This window comes from Tachysurus fulvidraco, chromosome 22 (genome assembly GCF_022655615.1).
Source record: "Tachysurus fulvidraco isolate hzauxx_2018 chromosome 22, HZAU_PFXX_2.0, whole genome shotgun sequence".
Classification (NCBI taxonomy): domain Eukaryota; kingdom Metazoa; phylum Chordata; class Actinopteri; order Siluriformes; family Bagridae; genus Tachysurus; species Tachysurus fulvidraco.
The window spans coordinates 3,572,091-3,595,839 of NC_062539.1; the positions used below are offsets into that span (position 1 = coordinate 3,572,091).

General features: G+C 39.6%; 1 protein-coding gene across 9 annotated transcripts in view; it reads left to right on the plus strand.

The window, feature by feature from the left end:
- The window catches only part of pde1cb (phosphodiesterase 1C, calmodulin-dependent b), a 98,492-nt gene that overhangs the window by 40,301 nt on the left and 34,442 nt on the right, over positions 1–23,749 (plus strand). For 6 of the 9 annotated variants that reach the window (XM_047806574.1, XM_047806576.1, XM_047806578.1 and 3 more), the window contains one exon: positions 3,186–3,212. The exons of the other annotated variants lie outside the window; for them this stretch is intronic. In XM_047806574.1, coding sequence (XP_047662530.1) covers positions 3,186–3,212 — 27 coding nt within the window. The remainder of the gene's footprint in view (positions 1–3,185; positions 3,213–23,749) is intronic. 9 annotated transcript variants of the gene reach the window in all.

Sequence of the window (23,749 nt, forward strand, 5' to 3'; positions counted from 1 at the left end):
ATATTAACCCCTAACAAATCTTCTAAGGGTTTTTTTTTGGTCAAATAAATCTATTTAATGGGTTTTATGTAGATAATCATGAATGTTCTAACAGTTTCTTTGCTCAAATATTCTTAGACCAAAAGATCTTCATGAACACTTTGTGTATCTAAGGTTTCTCAGCTTCTTCTGAAACCGTCAGTAATTACGAAGCGCCCAGTTGGTACAACCTTCACCAGAAACAAAACAAAACAAAACAAGAAAAATACCAGGGTTCAGATTATTAAGGCTTTAATGTTTTGTTTTGTTTTTTGTTTTTTTAAACAGTGTACATATGTGATCATCCAGATGTGGATTCTGATGATGTAGATGAAATCACGACTACATGATTATCGTGACAGACCACCAGACCAATCGTGTAGGAATAAACCTGGAATTCTTTCCAAAGCATCGCAGGGATCCTTAAGATCCTGAGATCAACAGCGAACGAAATGAAATGACATCACTGACATCACGATCCACATCTAAACCTCCGTCACACACACACTAAAAACCCACTTCCATGAACTCCGCCCCCTTCCCCCCATTCAGCGTCCAGGGAGCATCACTTCATTATCTCACCTCCAAAGCAAAAACAAATGGTGCAAAAAAATCCAGCTCCCTTTTGTTTACTTCCCAAGACATTTATTTCCAGAGTTCTCTATCTTTACTCGTAATAACGTGACTTTCCTATGAGATGAGGGACAATCGTGTGTAAAGATAAAAAGAGCTGAGGGAGAATTGAAGGATGAACGTACCGTTCTCTCGGTTCGTGACCGTTTGGATATTATTTTTCCGATTACGGTAGAGTTTGAGTCCCGAGCGAGACGGTACAGATTCGTCTCTCGTTTCTGCTGACGCTCAGAGATCTTTATTGGCACTTTAGTGGTGGTTCAGTTTGACTCATGGCACTCTGTTATCTATGACTCTCTGTCATTATTTATCTGTTTCCACTGGTGCTGAGTGTTGATGAATATCTAATATACCAGTTAGGAGCGAGTGTGTGGGGTAAAAAAAAAAGAAGGAAATTAAACGTCATCTGGTCGTACTGGTTTCACGTACTGGATGATGACAGTAATGAGCATCGTGTTAAACGACAGCGATTATATTTTATTTTGTTATCAAGTCCTTCTAGAATTTCGCAGGTTTTTTGCGATTGATGATTGATTTTGCCATTTGTGCCAAATTCATCAGACCAGAGTTGGTTAAATAATAAACATGCAAGCACAGGATTCTACTTTTAAACGCCTACAGTGAAGACACACATACTGTGACTGTCTATGTTAGCAGTACTCGGGTTGAACGAGTGTTGGGATGATGTCACAAGAAGCTTCTCGGTCTGAATCTATTAAAAATTGTGAAAAATTGATTTTGCGTGCAGTTCCAAGAGTGCAAAATGGTCCAATCCACGAAGGACTGAATAATAAATCAAATCACGTATTTATGTACCGTATCTGATGAGCCTTTCTTTTAATAGTTTTAAAATAAATAAGATAAAGGCAACTTGTTTTGGCAGCGAGAAAATGCAAAACCTAACCGTCTCCATCCTGAGGACTTTCATGAGGTGGAAAAACCTAAAGGTTCTCTTAAATGTTGACTTTATACAACTCTCATTATAGAAACATTATCATCTCTAACAGGTTTCTGCACGAGTCATTACTATGCTGTAGAATCCTACAGTATTACAATAAGCCGAATGATTTAAATTCCAGCTGTTAAAACTACTACATAATATAGAAAATTAATCAACACATTCTGACCAATCAGAACTTAGAGTTCAAAAGCGCTGTGGTCCAAAGACTTTTATTAGTAGTTCACATGCTTTCTACTTAAATTGTGACACCAACCCCACCCCTTCTACAACATCACGCCCACCCCACCCAAACCCCGCCTGCTTATAAAACGAGCTTTAAATGTAATTAAAACTGTTCTTGATATTTCTTCTTATTATTTATCTCATATGAAGCTCATATGAAAGTCGACACTCAGTACTTTCAAAATATGTAAAAACTATTTTTATAAGTATTTCTTTTTTCTTTGGCCTACTAGGGGTTAATATATTCATAGAAACGGTCGCAAAAGGCAAAAAAAAAAAAAAAAACCCAAAAAAGATTTTTAAGTTACGTTAGAGTAAATGATGATATCAAACCCATTTCTGCTCTAAGTGTTTGTTCATAAACACCTCACATTTGAAGGTATTTATCTACCACTATAATGCTGTGTAAAGTTATCACCAGAGGAAAAAAAACACACTTCTTGTGCTGACAGCCGACAGAGTCCCGACTCATTTCACCGATGATGAAATAATTTAAAATTAAGTTAAAAGTTAAAAGTTAAATTAAGTTAAAATCCATTCCTCCGTTGTAAAAGGGTTAATTATTCGGAATCCTTAGTTACACGATGCATCAAAGCAGATCACTGTAGTATAACGCAAATAGTAATGTTTGTAGTAAAATATTTATAGTAAAATTTTCCAGAAAGGTCTAGAAGCACACACACACACACACACACACACACACACACACACACACACACACACATGTATCCAGCATCTGGTGGATGCAAAATACAAATATTCACATGTATATACAGTACCTCAGTAAGTGTGCAGTATATTAATGGTCCCTGGGAGCTTAAAGAAAGAGAGAGAGAGAGAGAGAGAGAGAGAGAGAGAGAGAGAGAGAGAGAGAGAGAAGCAATCTTAGTCGTTCATTAGCAATCTTAGTCTCTGCTGATGCATCGTGCTGATCAGATGAGAGATGATGTGTGGGGGTTTATGGGAAGTGTGTTGGAGTTGATCGAATGCTACAGCAGTGCGGTGTCAAAAAGACTTAACCAGGCATTCAGGACAGCTAGCAGTCCAAAAAAAAAATAAATTAAGAAGCACCCGGCTAAAGTCCTCAACCTGGTAGACTGTCATTGCTACCAGGTCCAAGGCTTTCTGAATAAAACTTTAACTCTCACGTGTTCATCACGAGCTTTCAGCTAAAAATGACTATAAAGTGTTATAATAACGTATTAAATAAAGTATTGCTAACTTTAGCAGTGATTGGCATCAGCCTGGGGTTTCTGTTTAGTTAATCACATGTTCATTATTATGTAAAATATACATGCTTGCTCACTAATGATTGGATTAAACTGTTTTATATGTTTCTGTGTTGCTACAGGAGGAAGTACAAGAAGACGTCACAGAGGTAAGGCAGTCGGAGCGGCCGAGGGACGAGAAACAGGGATTTCCTCACGCCTTCTGGAATTCTTATACCTTTTAATTATACAGTATTTATTTATTTTTACTTTGAGCTATGTGTGAATCGATGGCTCAATCTGTTCAGTGAATATGGAAATAAAATCTTTTTGACCATCACATTTCTCTCTGGGTTAAAGAAAATGTCATTTCTTATTGACATGATAAAGATTTGAGAATGCTTCACAATGCGTGCTTCAGAAGTTGCTTCAGAATGCTTGTGAATTCACCTTGTGTTTTCGGTCTGTCTTGACATTTTAGGCTATATATATATATATATGATTATTATTATTATTATTGATATTATTAGATTATATATATATAGATTATTTCTTCTCATTCATTGTAGTGTCTCCTCCTGCCTTTTACATGAACTCAGCGAAGCCCCTTTCACTTTCCTGTCGGAAGATAAAAGCGAGGCTTGTGCTTTTGTTCATGTGTTTCTGATGGGAAACGAAATGGGTCTGCACTCAGTGTCGTGTTATTGTATGACCCGCGATATGAACATGCCCGAGTGGACAAGGGGTTTAACAGAGAAACCACTATCTGTGCCTATCCTAACCCTAACCCTAGCTCAGCAGTGGTAGTTAGGTGGAGGTAGGATTTGAACTCACAACCTTCTAATTGGTAATCCAATGCCTTAACCACTAAGCTACGACATCCCCACATGCGTAAGATTTCAGCGCAAAATATATCAAACTAGCGCACCTCGATTTTACGCAAGTTACGTATTCGATTATGTCTCTCATTGATTCCGTTGTTGCAATATCACATGACAGATCAGATGTATCAGGTTCAGTGGTAGAGAAGGGATATTAATCACATCCCATATGTTCTTGATGTGTCATGCTGTTTTAAAGGGACATCTGTTGGGAACAAATATGTGGTGGTGGTTGCCAAGAGCTCCACTATTGTTGACAGGGAGGAGAGAGAGAGAGAGAGAGAGAGAGAGAGAGAGAGAGAGAGTCCTGGGCTAATATTAGCAAACAGGAGTGGGTTTAATTGGTCAGGCTACAGGGGGCGGGCTCAGCATAGAGCTCCCTTTGCTGACTTCCTGTGTCGCTTGCCTATGATGGACAGCTCAATGGGGCTCTGGGTAATTATGGCAGCCTAATTGGATGCAGAGAATTTAGGGACTGTGTTATTACTGACACAGTCCAACAAGACAAATACAGTATGCGTGTGTGAGTAGACGCAACACGTGCACACAAGTATGGGATGGAGCTGGAGAAGGATGATGCAGGATGGGGACGAAGGATGACTGTGAGGTTGAGATCGAAATCAATAAAAGATGAGCTACAATGAAGTAAATTTATTAAATTCTTGATGCTGAGCAAGCTGAGGTCAGCATCTTAGCTCTTGTGTCTCGTTTAATATATGACCATGGAAAATTCCAGAACAATCTCTCGGGCCATTTCCTTACATCACTGCCAGCTGCAGATAAGAGAGTAACGCCCCGTATAACATGCTATTCACTATAACTGCTTGGTAGTCGTCTTCTCCCAATGTTTGCCCACTTGGTGCACCTCTAAATGGTCAAATTAAGGTTATGGATGTGGTGTAGCTTGTCACCAGTCTCAGCTGATCGGTTTTGGTGTTGTATAGCAGGTTTTGTACAATTCTAGGTTGATTGTTTCTGGTCAGCAGGGTCATAGCTGGTCCAGCTGGTTCTAGGTTTTAAAGGGGTTTTTGATCCTTTGAAGGAAGGTTGATTTTAGCTGGTCAGGATAGTTTAGGTTGATACTAGCTGGTCAGATTCATTCTGGCTGGCTGAATTGAGTCTTGTTGTTGGTTATAGTATGGTGTTGAACCCTTTCAGACAAGTTGAAGCTGGACCGCTGGTATGATTCAGGTTGGTTCTAGCTGGTCAGGATGGTTCAGGTTGGTTATAGCTAGTAAGAGAACTTCAAGCTGGCTCTAACTGGTCAGGATGGTGTAGGTTGGTTTTAGCTGGTCAGGATCGTTCAAGTTGGCTCTAGCTGGTAAGGAAAATTGGTTTTGTTTCTAGCTAATCGGGATGGTTCAGATCGATTCTAGTTGTTCAGGATGGTTCAGGTTGAGTCTAGTTGGTCTGGGTGGTTCAGGTTGGTTCTAGTTGATCAGAATGGTTCATGTTGGATCTAGCTGGTCAGGGTGGTGTAGTTTCATTCTAGCTAGTCAGCATCGTTGAGGTTGGTTCTAGATGGATGGTTATAGAATCAGTTTTTAGAATCTGGAGAACTCTCCTCTGTAATACAACAGCTACAAGTCTGTTAAGGTAAAGTCTAAAACATGCATACACTGAGTAATGTGAAATTAGTCAACATTTTTTTTTAACTTCTGCTAATGTGGCATCATAGAGCAGCATTAGCAACACACTCAGAGGAAAGCTCTATTTAGTCTCTACATCTTACGTGATCGTTCAGATGCCTACAGTTGGTTAGCATCATTCTGTTTCGATTGGCACAGTTGGCGAGTCATTGGCCATTGTAACTGCTTTGCTCTGGAATCACCTTTCAGACTTGTAGCTGTTGACATTCGCACTGATTTAAAATGTTGATTTCATGCTGGTCTTGGCCAAGATAAAACTAATCCAGCTTTGCTAAGGCTTCATAGTTTTTCAGAAGCCCTACTCAGTAATTCGCAAAAAGGCTGTGTCAGCCTTGGGGGCGTGCAGTAATCATCCTTCCCCAATCCCGGATGATGTTTGATGAGGCGAGACCTGCAAAAGTAGAAACTCTACTGCTAAATTGAGTGAAAAATGGCTGTGCAAATTTTTTCCCCCTGTACAGCTGGCGGCGTTGACTATAAGTGTTTCATTAACGTGTCCAAATAGGATGCTGTACATTCAGGTGCAGGACAAGCTGTCCACCTGCCAGCACACCTGGACATCGGTCCCGCTCTTGAATAAACATAGCTCTGGAGAGTATAGAAGCTCATGTAGCGAAAGGGTGCTAGCAGAGATCTCAAAGCTGCACGTCATACAAGCAATCAAGGCTTAGGGATATTATACACACACTTACACACTTGTATACACTTTACATAATCAAGTGACGCTCTCCTTGTTGGACGATGCTAATAGGGCTAATTGAAGGAATGGCAGTAAGTTAATGGGAAAGAGAACGAGAAAAAGGGAAGCTGGCGGCAAGTCAAACACGATCAAAGTAAGAAAAAAAAAACAATAAAAACCGTACATGAGAGGTTTACTGTAATGTGAAGTACGTTAATAACAGAAAGCAGAGCCAGAAGTTGGTCAAGCCAGAGGAAACATGCTGATCAGGCAGTCTGAGGTGGGCTCTGAGGTGTTCTGTTGTCGCAAACTAATCCCAAGTGCACTCACTGACGCAGATTACTATGGAATTCAGGGCCTCGGCCACCCCTAAGGTTTTGAGAGGTTTGGTGAAAGCAAACACGCAGCCCTTTTTCTTTTCTATTCATGATTAATCATCTGTCGACGTGCGGCTAAACCTGGCTCGAGGCACGGTGTTCGGGATGACGCTCGCCAAACTTAATTCTCAGCATGAGGAAGTCCTGATTACTCATTGCGAACCACAATACACCTCATTCAGCTTTGCTACTAAATGTTTCCACACAGTGCAGCAGCAGGGGCACTTAATTTAACTTGCTTTAGCATCCAGACTAGCATAAAAAAAAAAACAACAACAACAACACACACACTTATGTAACGTCGAATGTTAGTGCTTCCTGACTTAACTGCAGAGATGTAACCAAATGGTATAACACATAAAGCAAACTGTTTGCTTATGTCATTCCATTTCTGTTTAGGTTTAAAGTCTTTTATCATTTACAGCGGAAGCCTGATTCGTTTAAGCCAGAATCCTGTTTTTGCTTATACCTTATGTCTGACATCGTTTACATCAAATCCTGTTCTCGTTTATGTTTAAATCCTGTCTTCGTCTATTTATAAACCCCTTTTTTTTTTTAGGGGAAAATGATTCCTGCCCCCAAACCATAATGCATATCTCTGTCAGAATGTCCTTGTGAAATCCTGCACGTACATTCTGCCAAAATCGATTGCAGATGAATACGGTGGAAAACTTTCCCTCTGGCCGCTGACAGGGTTTTCACTTCTTTTGCTAAAACACACACATGCACATTTTCTCTGTGTGATCTTTTGTCCTTTTCCATAATTCCCCACTTCTCTTCCCCCTTTTCTCCTTCTGAACCTGATCATTATCGAGGGTAATTACCCAGTTCAAATAAACCCCTCATCCAGCTTTAATTATATTCCTCTTCTATCTGACTCTCCTGTCCTCTCTTGCTTTTCGCCTTCCCAGTAAGCCAGGTGTTCCCAGCTGTTTTGCGGGTGCAGGTGTGTGAACGCTCCCTCCTCGAGAACGCCGTGCTTCTCTGATTAGCTGCTAGTTCATGCTGTCATGATCGTGAGAGGTATTTCACTCAGAAAGGTCGAGGGGATGTGTGGAAAGAAGAGTGTAGTGTGTGACATTGTACGGTAATTTTTTACCACAAAGTTTACCACGCAATTAGTTGATTAGTTTTCTACTACTAACTCTGATAGTAGTTATGGCTGCAAGGCAACTCCATGTAGACAGAAATTAACAATAAACAAATTATTGTTGATATAATACTTAGTTTTCTGACCATAACATGCTAACCGATCATTGATTATTTTCTAGTAACAGCATGCCTGTTATTTGACTGTTAGCTATCATGGAACAGTAACACAAAAACTACTAGTAACGTTCCACATATTAAACTGACAAATGTAATTACCCAATAAAATAATAACTTTGTAGGATTAACTAAACCTCAAAATAAAAGTTTAGTTAAACAAGCTTGCCATCCTTTAATGCATAGAATATATAGAAAGCGATTTCATCTTAGCCAGGGCTGCCAATTTTTGTGTTCAGTTTAGAGTGAGATTCTGGGGGCGGGGCTTTGGTTATGGGAGGGGCTTATTGAGGAGAGTGGCTTGTTGTGGGAAAAAAATTACAAACACAAAATCCTTGCATTAGCAGAAGTGTATTAAGTATATATCGATTGTCAAAGTATTTGGTATCTGTACATAATTTCTTGGGAGATTTACATTACATTTAATTTTCACAAACATTTGACAGAAATAGGATTAACATGTGATATCTGGACAGATCTGGGATGTCATTGACTTGGCATTCTGCTCTTAGAAAACAATAATTAACATTAACTACTAGGCATGTTCAGATATTTGTCATCTGGAAATGCTTTTGTACTGTTTTTTATGATAAAGTTATGTAAAATAACTGCTCAGTGCTGCAAAACAAACAAAAACTCACTACACTGTCTGTCTGGTCTCTCTGCGCTTTGGTTTGCGAGATCATGTGGCGCGATTTTTTCCCCCTCACTGCTGCACAAGTCTGCGTGAGAATAGGGGGGTGTGGCGTGAGAGTGTGAGAATCTGGTCAATTGCGTGAGTCTCACGCTGAATGCAAGAGAGTTGGCAGCCTTGCCTTAGCTAAACTTGCTAACTCAGTGTACATTAACATTGGAATCAATTCAATTGAAACGCAACCCAGTGCACACTGAGAAAATTGCTAATGGAACCTAGTAAGCTAGCTAACATGTTTCATCTTGCTTATTTTTCTTTAAACATTGCTAGACAAAATAATCTAACATTAGCAAATTCATAACTTTTAAAGCAAAGTTTTTTCACAAAGAAAGATATTGTTTGAAGCCAAGTGATTATAATGAATAATAATCAATAATAAAAAAAGTAATAATCTTTGGGGAACATGTTTAAAAATAAATATAAAGATAGATTAGACAATAGGAATTGAAATTTAAAAATGGTTTATTTTGAAAAGAATATCGAAATGATTATTTTACCTAAAGAAAATGTTACCGTGGTGAAAAACAAATGAAACCATTTAGCAAAACTAGTAGCTGGATCTCAACTATACAACATTAATCAGCTCGGCTTGTTCCTTTTTGTTTGGCTGTTTGGAATTTTCATCAGTATTCATTTCCAGTCAGTTCTCTTCAGTGTTTTAAATATAATTTTGTGATAAGATCTCGAAAACAGATGCAGCCAGTTAAGACCCCTGCTTGTTTGATTATTTCCGATCATAATTGGTTTGTTTTTCATCAATATCCTTCATGAAGAAAAAACTCAGATGCTCAGTGTTGGTGGTTTCAAGGTGTTTTTAGCTGGTGAGAATAGGTTCCAGATGATCATGATGGTTCAGGTTGGTTCTAGGTGGTCAGGATACTCTCAGTTGGTTCTAGCTGGTCAAATCTGATGGTTATAATGTAGTTTGGTCTGGACACTTTCAGGCTGGTCCGAAGGGTTCTAGTTGGTCCAGTTGGTTCTAGCTCATCAAGCTGGTACTAGCTGGTCAGATCAGAGTTTTAGAAGGTTTTTGGATCCTTTCTTCCTGGTTCTATCTGGTCATGATGGTTCAGGTTGGTTCTATTTGGTCAACCTTGATGGTTGTAATATGGTTTTGGACCTTTTCAGTCTGGTTCTAGCTGGTCAGACCTGATCATTATAGTATGGTAGTATAGTATTTCAACATAGATCTGGACATATTGATTCTAACTGGTCCAAATGGTTCAGGTTGGTTTTTGCCGGATCCATTCTGACTGGCCAAGCAGGTTCTAGCTGCTCAAATCTGATGGTTATAGTGGGAACAGGATTTTTTTATGGTAAGTTCTAGCTAGACTGATTCTACCTAGTCAAGCTGTTTGTCAGATTTAACAAGGATTGTTTATGGTGCACTTATTATGGCAGTGATCTTGGGGGCAGTCGTGGCCTAATGGTTAGAGAGTCCCCAAAGGTTGTGGGTTCAAGTCTCGGGCCGACCACGACTGAGGTGCCCTTGAGCAAGGCACCAACCAACACCCCCCCCCCCCCCGACCCCCAACTGCTCCGCGTGCGCCGCAGCATAAATGGCCGCCCACCCCTCCGGGTGTGTGTTCACGGTGTGTGTGCACGGTGTGTGTGTGTGTGTGTGTGTGTGTGTGTGTGTTCACTGCTGTGTGTGCACTTTGGATGGGTTAAATGCAGAGAACAAATTCTGAGTATGGGTCACCATACTTGGCCGTATGTCATGTCACTTTATCACAAGGTTGTATATAAGTGGAAATATCTAAAATGATGATTTATCATCTATTTAAATGAACATATAATATCGATCTGTTTTTTCTGGAAACCAGCCTTGGAAAAAAACAACTCCTTGTAGTTCTGCTCTTGTGATTAGTGACACAGTTCAATCTGTAATGTAATCATAAACCTTCACACCAAAGTGCTCCTTATCCAGCTGGCAGTATCTCAGTGCTTGGATTTACACCTAGCCATCAGACTCTCGTTCCATCACAGCCGGCCATCCATCCTCTACTAGAGCTCTGCTGTGTCTGAGGTTAATGATGCAAAAAAGTGGACATTCATACAGGTATCATGTGGCATATCTGACCCTGGATGTGTCATAATCTAAAGCTATGCCAGTTTATAGCCTTAATGGATTTGGTTATCCTATACATTCCTAATATAAGTTCATATTAATTTTTAATTTAGGCGAAGCACATAAAAAAGGTTTAAGAAGCTTGCAATAATAATGCAGATAACAATTCATTCCAGTCGGTTTATCACAATTCTTCTGCCTACAAAAGGGTCTTGAGTAAATCCATTTGTTCTGAGTTGTTTCATTTTCATTTCAAATTCTCGTTTATTAGATGCTCACCCTGGCTTGAAATAATTTTTGGCTAGGAGTTATGTGCATAAATTTGTAATCTCCTTCACCTCCCTTGCATGTGCTTGCAAATAAAAAAACATTTTTTTTTATTAAAAACAAACAAACAAAGAAACAATCAAATAAAAAAAAATTATATTGTATTCAGCTTTGGGGATGTCAGAATGTTCTGTTTTCCTTTACCTCTATACATTTATCATATTTATTATTAGCCAGAGGACTTACAAGCTAATCCTCTTTAATATAGCTAACAAACATCAAATTGTGCACCTACAAGCTAATCTTCTTGAATAAAGCTAGCAGATATTCTGCAGTTTACTAACCATAGAGCATATTGTGTTATTTACCAGAGGTTCTAGAAGCTTATTTTCTGGAATATATAAAGAATATAAACCTTAAATTAAATACCATACTTACTGTAAGTAAGCTGTTAGCTGGAAAATCTACAAGCTTACCTTATGTAGCTGCTAGCTCCTGCCAGCGTAGCTGTGTAGCTACAGTGTAAGAAAGCCAAAGAGTAGCTAGAAAGACAAAGTGCTATGTTAATTTGTTTGGAATTTCTAACACAGATTTTCTCAAATAGAGTTTAAACAGTAGATACGGCATGCTGCAGCACAAGATGTGTGAAGTGCGTACTTCAGTAAGTGCTTTAGACCTTGTGACAAGGCTTTTAAAACCAAAAACCCATATTCATCATTACAGTGCTTAATTAATCGTGTTTAATTGAGCTCTAGTGGAAATTCTGTATCGGGTGAGAACTGCTGTCTAAAAAATGTCAAGTATTGAGTATAAATGCATATCAGTGTGGTGATAATGGTTTGGAGTGAGCATTGTGAAGCTGGAAAGTGGTCCACAGAGACCTGACCATAGTGAAGGTCAAAGTAAAGAGCTTATATGTGAAGAAAGCACTCAGTTCTATTCCATGAGAAATTAGACACACTATGCTTTTGTGTGGTTTGTTATCCTATTGTGTTTACCTGTTAGGTGTTAATTCTTTAGTCATTTGTCTTCATTCTTAGTCTTGTTCACTTCCTGGTTTTGACAAATTTTTCACAAATTTGTATATTCTTATCACCAAACTAAGTTTTTTTTTTCACTGTATATTTTCTTTTTAGTGACGTAACGCAGCTTTTCATACCGTATGACTAAATTATACTGGGCACATTAGGAGTTTGCATGTTCTCCCCGTGCCTCGGGGGTTTCCTCCGGGTACTCCGGTTTCCTCCCCTGATCCAAAGACATGCATGGTAGGTTGATTGGCATCTCTGGAAAAATTGTCTGTAGTGTGTGAGTGTGTGAGTGAATGAGAGTGTGTGTGCCCTGTGATGGGTTGGCACTCCGTCCAGGGTGTATCCTGCCTCGATGCCCGATGACGCCTGAGATAGGCACAGGCTCCCCATGACCCGAGAAGTTCAGATAAGCGGTAGAAAATGAATGAATGAATGAATGAATGAATGCATGAATGAACATTAGGAAGGTAATTGAGAGTTTTTGTATTCACACAGAATACCCACGAGAGCTACATACTTCCTGTGACAAACCATTTTGAGTTGTAGCTAATCAATATTAGAGGCAGGTGTCTTGGAACTAAGTTCTACAGCATGGTAGATCTCCAGGAGCATGTCTGGCTTTGTCACAGAGCCCTCCTATTTACTTCCTGTTTTCCTCACACCTACCAGGATGCTTGTTGATGCCAAGCATGTGATGAATGGACGTTCCAGGTAAAGACTGTCTCGCCAAGTTATTTTATAAGAACAAACTTTACTGCTAACAGATTCTAACTTTGAAAGGCATGACATGGGTAGCAAAGATACCACAGCATGGTTATAACCTGGTAAATGTAGACTGGTTTAAATGAACTGGTGTAACTAATGTTTACTGGAAAATATTTGGACTGCCTCACAAGTGATGGACTATCTGTCTGTCTATAATATTTTCTTTTCATGACCTGTTTATCAGCAGTTAACAGATTTCCAAAGGGACATGTGTGTGTGTGTGTGTGTGTGTGTGTGTGTGTGTGTGTGTGTGTGTGTGTGTGTGTGTGTGTGTGCGCGCGTGTGTCAGAGTTGCTGTACACAGCAGTTCAGTGATTTGTAGTAATCAGAGTGTGGTCTGATGTATGTCACAGGAAATAATCTAAGAGGCACAATGGGGCATTGTGTGAGTGCAGCTGCATCGCCTAGAGCAATTAAACCGACCTGATGCTGTGTCTCTAAGTGTGTGCTTGTATATGTGTGTGTGGGCACCGGTCTGATTAAGGTGGCTTTAGATGTTTTCAGTTTGTGATGTGATATGCAGATTTGGTGACCTTTTAAAAAAAAAAAACTAAAATAGCTTTTGTCAGCTTAGAGAGAGCGACTGAGACAAACTGACCTTTTCTAATGAAGAACTGTGGAACTACAGGAAATTGGCACCAGGTGCTTAAAATATTGACCTTGGAAGAATTTCCTCTTTTGTGCTTTAGGCTGTATTCATAATGTTAGTGTAGAAACAAATTGTAATCATCAAGAAAAATTATTAGTATTGATGAATATTAAAATATGTATTATATTGTGTGACCAACATCAGTGTCCCACATGAAGCAACATATCACACACACGCACACGCACGCACGCACGCACGCACGCACGCACGCACACACACACACACACACACACACACACACACACACACACACACACACACACAAACTTTCCATCTGTCCTTCATTCTTCCCTGGAATCCACTTCTTTAATCTGTTCTTCTTGCATAACACAGTAGGAGAGACTACACTCCAGTCCCAAGCTTCCTCATAACACTGGGGCTGTGTGGTGTTTATATGCAAATATATAAACTTCGATCCTAATGAATTCGTTCTAATCACAAAAATACCATTTGTACTGTTCATGCAGGGAGAAAGTGTATTTAGTCTTAACATTACCATAAAAATTAAAAGCTAATACATTTCAGGCTGAGTTTTCAATCATCTCTTTAACTACACCAGAAGGCAAAAAGAAAAACTTGTGTTAAAATTCAAAACCTTATTAGCTAAGTGTGAGAAGAAAACTATTACTCTTACACACTCTCTAAAGACCAAAATGTTTTCAAATTATGAAAGGAAGTGACTGAAAGAATCAGCACCTATGTATGTTAGCATAAGCAAAGAAATTTGAAGTCCAACTAGCAAGTTAGCTTGCGTGACTAGCAAGTGGTTCCATTTACGTTTGATACTGAATACTTATTTGTTAGACTACAGACAACACAAGAACATGTAGGCTACATGACTGATAGCTAGCTTTACGACTGTTAGAAACCCACAGGACTGTTGACTGCTAAATTTAAGACTGTTAGATCCTTTATTTTTCTAGTGAACAACTTCTGGCAATCTGCAGACAAAAATAGGAAAATAGGTATGATATGTTAGCTACCTAAAAGACTGCTATCTACAAGACTGTTTGCTATCTACAGTACAAGACTGTTAGCAAGCTACAAGATTGTTAGCATCGTACAAACTGCTATCTACAAGACTGTTAGCAAGCTACAAGATCGTTAGCATCGTACAAACTGCTATCTATAAGACTGTTAGCAAGCTACAGGATTGTTAGCATCGTACAAACTGCTATCTACAAGACTGTTAGCAAGCTACAAGATCGTTAGCATCGTACAAACTGCTATCTATAAGACTGGTAGCAAGTTACAAGACTGCTAGCTAGCTCCAAGACTGTTTGCTATCTACAGTACAAGACTGTTAGCAAGCTACAAGATCGTTAGCATCGTACAAACTGCTATCTATAAGACTGTTAGCAAGCTACAAGATTGTTAGCATCGTACAAACTGCTATCTATAAGACTGGTAGCAAGTTACAAGACTGCTAGCTAGCTCCAAGACTGTTTGCTATCTACAGTACAAGACTGTTAGCAAGCTACAAGATCGTTAGCATCGTACAAACTGCTATCTATAAGACTGTTAGCAAGCTACAAGATTGTTAGCATCGTACAAACTGCTATCTACAAGACTGTTAGCAAGTTACAAGACTGCTAGCTAGCTCCAAGACTGTTTGCTATCTACTGTGCAAAACTTTTAGCTAGCTGCATGACTGTTAGCCAGCAAAAGGCCTGTTATCTATCTACAAGGCTGTTAGCATCCTACAAGCTACTGGACTGCTAGTCATTTATTTTTGCTAGTGAACAATTGATGGCAAAGGGCAAACAGAAAATATGAATCTGTTAGCTAGCTACATGAGATATGCATATATTTCTCTTACAGAACATTTCAGATAATGTGGTTAGAGTAACAGTTTTGTCTCATTTTGTTTACATCTTTCTGCTCTTGCCTTCTTTATGAAAAGGATTCATAACATTCTCCTATGATAGATGACAAGATTGTGGCCCATTAACTCGCTATAAATTTGGTTCAATGAGAACTAATTGGAATTTATGGACAGTCAAATTGTGAGAAAAACAAAATTACGACAGCAAACAAGAAAGTTCATGGAAGACCGACCACATAGACATCAGTAATGATCTGTAAACGTAGTCATGAGTGCTATTTTTTTCTTTTTTTTTTTTTGTTTCTTTTTATCTCCCCTCTGCACACCCCATGTTACTAATTAGTGCTTGTGAAAGTGGAAGGTAAATCAATTAATGACCGCTGAAATAAAGTAGAAATAAAGCGGAGCCCAGCCGAGGGAGAGCAGGAGGCGCAGACATGGCAAATGTCACCATGTTGTTTTGCTACATAATTAGAGAGTTAATGGAAACGTTAATGAACGTGACGGCATCCTCCTCGACATTGGAACGGAGACTCCGTGAGGGGGCGGAATGGCGCTTGATCGAACAGGAGAGGCACGGCATGGCACCGATTAATGAATGATTACAGCTTATGAAAAATGCAGCGCAAACTTATTCAGATCAATCCTTTTATATGTAGGCAACTTTTGTGTTCATGTAAAATGAGTCAATCAAGTGTGTTGTTGCTGCTGCGGAGGCTAATTATACATAATTATTATTGATTGCGTTTGATGTGGCATGACCAGCTGTTCTCGACTGGAAAAGTCATTTCAGTTCTAGCACCCAAATGCTGCCGGGCTGGAGTCAATAATCAGTCGCATCAGAAGGCTTGTGACCTTAAAGCAAAGGTTGTCAAAATTTAAGGTTTAACTTTTCAGGCAGCTGCAATGTGAATAAAACACTGACACTGTGACACTACAACAAAAGAACGGTGCTGTCAAGTCAAATCGGATGCACGAGTTGGACGCTCATGAACGAAATCACAAAGTCGGAATTACGTGTAGGATTTTCTTTGAGCTCCTTCGTGGAATCAGTGAATGCGGAATCTTTTAAATTGAACGTTTACCCACACGTACAAGCTGATTGGTGTAAAATTTGGATAAAGTCTATAGCCCTATTCGGACGGGATTAGTTCTACGTTTGGACAAAGTAATTATTACCAGAGCTTCTCTGTGATTTTAGTCCCGTCCGAATGTGCCATCTCGGTAATCATTACGGACAATGTCAGTAAAGATTACGGCGACTTTTACCTTCTGTAAAAAGGTCCGGAAAAATTACCTCAGGTAATACTGATCCCGTCCGAATAGACCCGCTGTAAATATGTACGGTAAAATTCCGTCATCTCCTGTTTAAAAGTAGTTTTTGGCGCGTTTTACAAGCATGGAGGCGCTTGAAACAGGAAGCAACGTCATACGCACATGACAAGGAGGTTACTGTGGTGCGTAAAGCGAGTTACCCATCCCACTTCTGCTAGTTTTACTGAGATGTCTTGTCCCATGCGAATTAGCCAATTAATATTACAGACGTCCTGAGGTAAAATTGCATTACTCCACGTCCCCACATAAAATTAATCCTGTCCGAATAGGGCTTAAGACTGCTTTATAAATTTATCCCAAAAAAAAGCATTTTCTATAATTAAAATAACCTTCACTGCTATCTTGCACGAACAAAGTGACATGAATGCACCAGACATCGTAATTATGATTTCCTAACCCATAAATACGAACTTCCCAGAATTCCTTAGATTCCACTCTTATTAGTAGAGACCAGGGATTTAAGGGGAAGTTCAGTGAAATGTTCTGAGATGCTTTTCTGCTTATGGTGTTCATATAGAGTGGTTTATTTATGTGACTGTTCTGAAACCCACAGGGATTTTGTCCTGCCAGGATTTTGACTGGACAACCGGCTACTGGTCCATCAGAGTCATGACTCCTGCTGTCGGTTTTCTGACGGTTCGTAGATGCTGTTTATTAGATCGTTGTGTGGTGATTCGAAAGCTTCGGGGTCAGTGCAGTGTACTGCGCATGATGATATTACAGATGTAAAGATGCTCTTTAGTGGAGAGGTAATGAGTCATTGGATCCTGGCCAAACCTAAATGGACTGTAATGGCCAGATCAGTGGTGGAATGAAAAAAAAAAAAAAGATGTAAAGCAGGAATTTAAACATTCATGAGAGGATTATTGGCCCTACATATATTTAGCTGTGATTACAGGTACCTTACATCATTTTTTGTATAAAGAACTTCGGTGATGGTTGTTAAATTCGGAGTCTAAAGCCATGTCTTCTTGTTTGCTTCAGGTCTTGTTAAATTCTTGCTCTGCATTGCCTGGGTTTCTGAACCTCAAAAAAAAAAAAAAAATAAAAAAAAAAAAATAATAATAATCACAATTCCTGTCAGCTTTAATGCTTTAAGGCCAAAAAAAAAAAAAAAAAAAAAAGGATTTCCTACTCTTTTTTTTGTTATGTTCATGCTCAACATTGAGTGGTGCTTAATATGAAGCTCTTATAAAAGAAGACTCTCAGGACTATTGTGTAAGGTTATCATTGCCATTGCATTTGGCAGACACCTTTATCCAGAGCTGAGCAATTGAGAGCTTAGGGCCTTTCTCAGGGGCCCAACAATGGCAGCTTGGTGGACCGAGGATTTGAACTCACAACCTACTGTCAGTAGTCCAACACCTTAACTACTAGGCTACCACAATCCCCCTGAAAGCTGATAAAGTCCTGAGTCATTTTAGATCAGACCAGCATCCAGAAAATTATTCATTTGTTTACACTGATTGAAAATGTCTAAGACGATGTCCATTCCATCAGTGTAAAGTACTGGCAATAAGGATTAATGCTAAAGCCTAATGTCTTCTGTACTGTAGACTTTCTCAATGAGGAAAACCTTCATTGACTGTATTGGCACTCACGGTTCCTTCTATACATGTTAAATACATATTTCCTTACAGAAAGCTTTACCACATCAATGATTAGACAGTAATTTTTTTTTCTAGGACTATATGTAAAATCCTCCATAAATCCCTGTTGTTACTATAGAAACAAGAGCGTACAGTATTAGAATGGCCGCATTACTACAAACCTGTGATTAGAATCACAACCGGCTGATTGCTACCGTCCGAGCTGTTGTTATTATCTGATTAAAATGAAAAAAAAAAACAAAAAACAAAAAAGTAATCATCTAATCTCCATTCTGATTGGTTGTCGCTATTCCTACAGAATTCCTGTCGCTTTTTGATGATCCCCAGGGTCCCACAATTGCATGGTTTCACAGGTGGCAAGGAGATTGTAATATCTCTGGAAAAATCAGATATTATGTTGTTTTTCGCTCCTCGTCTTCCATGTCGAGGCTGAGGTTTGAGATTTGTGTAATCTGTGTGTGCTTATTGCCGTTTTGACCCGAGGTTAATGCCGCAGCAGGAATTTAGATCAGTGTTTCCCAGACCTGCTCCTCATACACATTATATTCTGCTCTTGTGCACTAATACACCTTATGAAGGGTTTATTCCCAGCCTGATAAATCGCACGATGTCCGCGTTTGAGAGGGAAAAAATTTGCAGGATGTCGTATTAATTCATTTCCAATAAAAGCAAATGGGTTAGGATTTAAGGATTTAAGGGTTAAGGGTAGCTTTAAGGGTTAATGTTGGATTTATATTCCAAGCAGATAGCATCCTTTGAAACTGGAGTAAGTCAAACAGAGCGATATGATGATGTCATGGCGTCTCCGAGACTTGTTCCTTTTCTTTCTGTACAAATTTGTATTGAATGCTAATGAAAAATATTTCATAAAGTTCCTTTGTTTGATTTTTTTCTTTTATGTTGAATGAAACATTTTTTAATGCACTCTGTTGCCAAATGCAAACGTTCCACCTTCACGTTAGAATTTTAGCAAAAATTCTTTATAATAAAAGCTAACTACACCTTTTGACCAATCAGAATGGAGAATTTGTCAATCAAAAATTTTTTTTTTATCCTTATTTTTATTTTTTTTAATTCTTGTTTTATAAACGTTTAGTCGCTCTTCCAATCCATTCACACCCTATTCAACACCACACCACTCACACTATGGACTCCCACAAAGCTCTAAAGCTTTCTTGACGGAAATCTCTAAACACTTTATATTCCCCAGCTATGTTTGTCTTCGCAAAGCCTTTCATTCACCCTGATGAAAATGGATCCTGAGTTTCATTACTAGAGAAGAAACCCTTTCCTTTCCCAACGCACACTTCAGCATAAATATCCCATGAGGTGCCTAATATCAACAGCGGCCCTGTGTCGTGACGGAGGATTTATGGTCCCCCGACTACTTCTGCGCTCTGAAGCTAATTTTTCCCGCTTCACCTTCCATCGTAAAAAATAAAAACTGCTTTGTGCCGCATGAATCAGGTTTACACTGACTGCACCGAGCACCTAAATCAAACCTGGATATCAGTCTTGCCTTTAGTAGGAAAAATGTTCTTTTACTCATTTCTCCCTGGTTGAGATTTTGATCTTTGGTTCGTTCCTGTTCTCTTTAAGATGTGCAAATCCTTTTATCTTTTACCTTTTTTTTTTGCAGCTAGCACCAGGATGCTGATGAGCTAAGAGCACAATTAGGTATCTCGGTGTGAGATGAGTAGGTTCATTTGCATGTCATTTCAAAAGAGTGTGTTCTGCAGGGAAGTTACAGCAAACAACACATTTTCATCCTCCCGACTGTGTGATGACAAAAAAAAAAGGCAGCCGTCGTGTTTCATTGTAGTTGTTTTAAACGCATTAAACAGAGGCTGGCTGTTTCATGAGGGCTACTTCGTCACACACAAAGAACTGAAGAATGTACTACTTAGGCAGAGCACTCAGATGGAAACATTTGAGACTATTATGCTGCGGCTTAATGGAAAAAATGTAAGCAGGCCTGTGTCATTTGCAAAAGGACTCGCTTGTTAGAGTAGAGCTATTTTAAGAATTACCTGCATGCTTGGTTTAAGGACATTGTCCAAAAACAAATGCCAAAAAAATGTAGTTTCACCAACGCTGCATAATGTTGTATGGTGAAACTTCCTGTATAAGTTCTCTACGCTAATATTATTTAAGAAATAACGTCAGATCTCTTCAGGTTCATTGTTCATCACCCACCCGAGATTATTCCTTCAGAAATGACTTGCGGATTTATTTGGATTTTAAAAAGACTAGAAGGGATCTCGTGATCTCACCGGACAACACTCTGATTGTGAACACTGCACACAACCTCGGTGTAACAATAGACAATCAGTCTTGTTCACACTCTTGTCTCTTGGTTTCTCTTTTACAACATCAGAATTGTTTTGACTCGCCCACTCAGGAGCTCCTTTAGTGTCTTCAGAAGGATTCGGGCTTTTTGGTCCACACAGACTGCTCAGGTACTTGTTCAGTCTCTTGCCCTATCAAGACTGGACTACTGCAACTCACTGCTGGCAGGTCTACATTTGAACGCAATTGGTCTCTGGGCTGTCAAGTTTTGAAGACAGGCAAGCCAAAAAAAAAAAAAATAGAGAGAGAGAGAGAGAGAGAGAGAGAGAGAGAGAGAGAGAGATTATGACTGGTGTTGTTTATTGTAAGTGTTTGTTGCCTTTTTGGACTCCTTTATCTTTTGTAATGTTGCTCCCATATAAAACAGTTCAGCACAAGCCCAGACATTTTTAGGGACATGATTGAGGACAATGTCCTGTCCAGAGACAAGCTGGTTCATGCTGAGGTTTTGTTGAAACCGACCATTGAAAATACCCTCGCTAATGTTTTTTTTTCATTGGTTGTTGCGTTAAATCTTAACCAGATAGTGCTATTTTCTGATTGGCTATCGTGTAGCCTCTTTTTTTGATTGGCTGATAAGTGTCAGGCTCGACTAAGAACTCCAGGTGAGACGCGTTTGATTCCTGCCCCGTTCCATAGAGACAGCGGTGAGGACTGATACATTTTGGGCGCTGCGGGTTATTAAATATATGATAAATAGTCAAAAGGTTTTTCTGCGTGAGAAATACCATGTGTGTCTGGAGAGCGTGAGAAAAGACCCAAATATGTGACCGTCACTCTCAATGCGTGATACTTGACAGCCCCGTAGGTCCTCTTTAAACGATCCAAAATGCAGCTGCACAACTTGTTTTCAACCTGCCTAAGTTCTCACACACACCACACCACTGCGGTGCTCGGATTCAAAACACTGATGCTAGCCTACAAAGCCAAAAATGGACCAGCTCCCTTTTACCTCAAAGCCCTCGCACTGCACCTCGCTCCCTCAGATCTACCAGCACTGCTCGACTTGCCCCACCATCTCTCAGGGTAAGTGGTATGTATACATCAAGACTCTTCTCTGTTCTGGCTCCTCTGTGGTGGAATGAACTTCCCCTAGGTGTCTTAATGGTCTGCATGGTCATCCAGTGACTCATGGGATTGCTGTGGAGGGGCCGCCCGGAGACTGTCACACCGTCTTCGAACCGCTGTTGCATCAGTCAGCTTTCATCAGTGATCATTTGAAGACCTTGGCAGGAAAGAATTAGTGTCGGGGTCTGTGGTAACTCGGAAATTGTGCTGACCTTTTACTTCCTCAGTAGCTCTTGGTGGCTTGATTCCACTCAACTACAAACTGTTGTAGAAGGACATTAATTACATCTACATTATTTAGTGAGCTTCCCTTCCGAGCCTGGTTCCTCTCAAAGTTTCTTCCTCATATCATCTATAAATTGTTAGAGATATATAATAACTCAATTTTAAACTTTAAACTTTACAATTTTTATTCTCTTTCTATACTTCTGTAAAGCTTCTTTGAGACAATGTGAAGTGTTAAAAGCGCTAGACAAAATAAATCGAATTGATTTGAACAGCTGAATCTCTGTCCGTCTTCTAACCACGTCTGAAGACCCAGCTCTTCCCGAGGTACTTAAACTCGCACTTAAAGCATAAATAACTTCTTGTTTTGGTACATTTTTTGCTATATTACCTTCCAAAAGAGTTTTTAGAGTTTCCTTAGTTCCCATTTTTGGTTCCTGGCTCATTGAACCATTTACATATTCATTGCTAGAAACCTCTGTAAATCGCAGGATAAAGGCTTCTACCAAAGTTATAAACTTAAATAAATAAATAAGAAGACTCCACAGAATGAGATGAAGATGTGAAGGAGGGGCTGATTTCTTTTTAGCCCACTCTGTAGTGTAGAGTCATGTAGCCAATCAGTGGAAGTCATGTGGAGCGATAGTCATGTCAGGTCACCGATTGTGCTCAGAAATATTCACTGATTGAACAGGATTCGAACGGACCGTTTGCAAAAAATACACGAGCTGAAGCAAGCATTTAGTAACTATATTTGTCTTATCACATACAGGAAGTCAGGAGTGAAAAAACATTAACAGCTTTATGATGAAAATCGCTAATATACAGTAGAAAGACACCAACATCCCGATAACAATGAATCCACCTCCTCACTTACTCCAGCTTGTGTGATGGACGAGGGAAGCCGTGCGATCGGGACGATTTTGAAACGAATGTGATTGTCAGTGATGAATATGGGTGGGCTGAGTTGATCCAGGGAGTGGGCATGAAGCATCAAGTTGCTCCTACACATGTCTTGACACATCTGTCAGCTCTCCCTCCCACCACAGACAAGCTTTGTGTGGACGACATAAAGGATTCGATTCAGCTGATAACCGTAGACGGAAGTTCTGACGGACGCTTTTATGAAGCGCCATCCGTAATGTTATGAAATGCCAAACTTCTCGTAGCGCTCGAGTCCAAATTAAATGGAGCTGCTGGCTGCCAATGCAGCAGGTAAATTCATGGCGCGCTTAATTGTGTTCGACTTCAATGCAATAATGCTGATGGGAGATGAGGGGGAGTGGGGGGCAGTCGGGGGTGGGGGTTGGCGATAAACATCACTGTAAATAAATGCGTAGCGAGCGAGTCTGTCAAGAAATAATGAAAATGTCCAAAAAAGTATTGAGGTGGACATATTGATGTGGCATGGATAGATAAGAGACGAATGGATTTATATGATGAAATTGACGAAATGATTTAAGGTCTTAAATGACGAGTTTAAAGGGTTAATGTCGGATTAGCATCGGCATTAGCATAAAATAACCGATTAACTGATTAACATACAAATGACAATTTTCTACACCATGATATGAATATTCCAGAAAACGATCCCCTCTTTGGACCTCTGCATTTATTCATTCTTTCTTTCCCAACGTGATTTTAACAAAACAAAAAAAAAACACACGTTTTAAGACGTCAAGCATGGGTTTATGGATATAAAAAGGTATTTTATTATGGTTTGTGTTTCTCAACTCAAGCGTGGTGAAAAACCTAAAGGGCCTGTCATCTCAGCTTGGGTCCTCTCTTTATTCTGTTAGAAAACAAAACAAAACAAAAACAACTGTAACCACGCTGGATCCCGGATGGACTTGAGAGTTTGATGCGTTAAGGACCGCAGGCTGGTCGTGTTTGTCGTCTGTCAGTGAGTGAGTGAGTTGGAGATCAGGTGGCAGTCTGAAACATGGAGGAGTTGTTTGGGATTTTT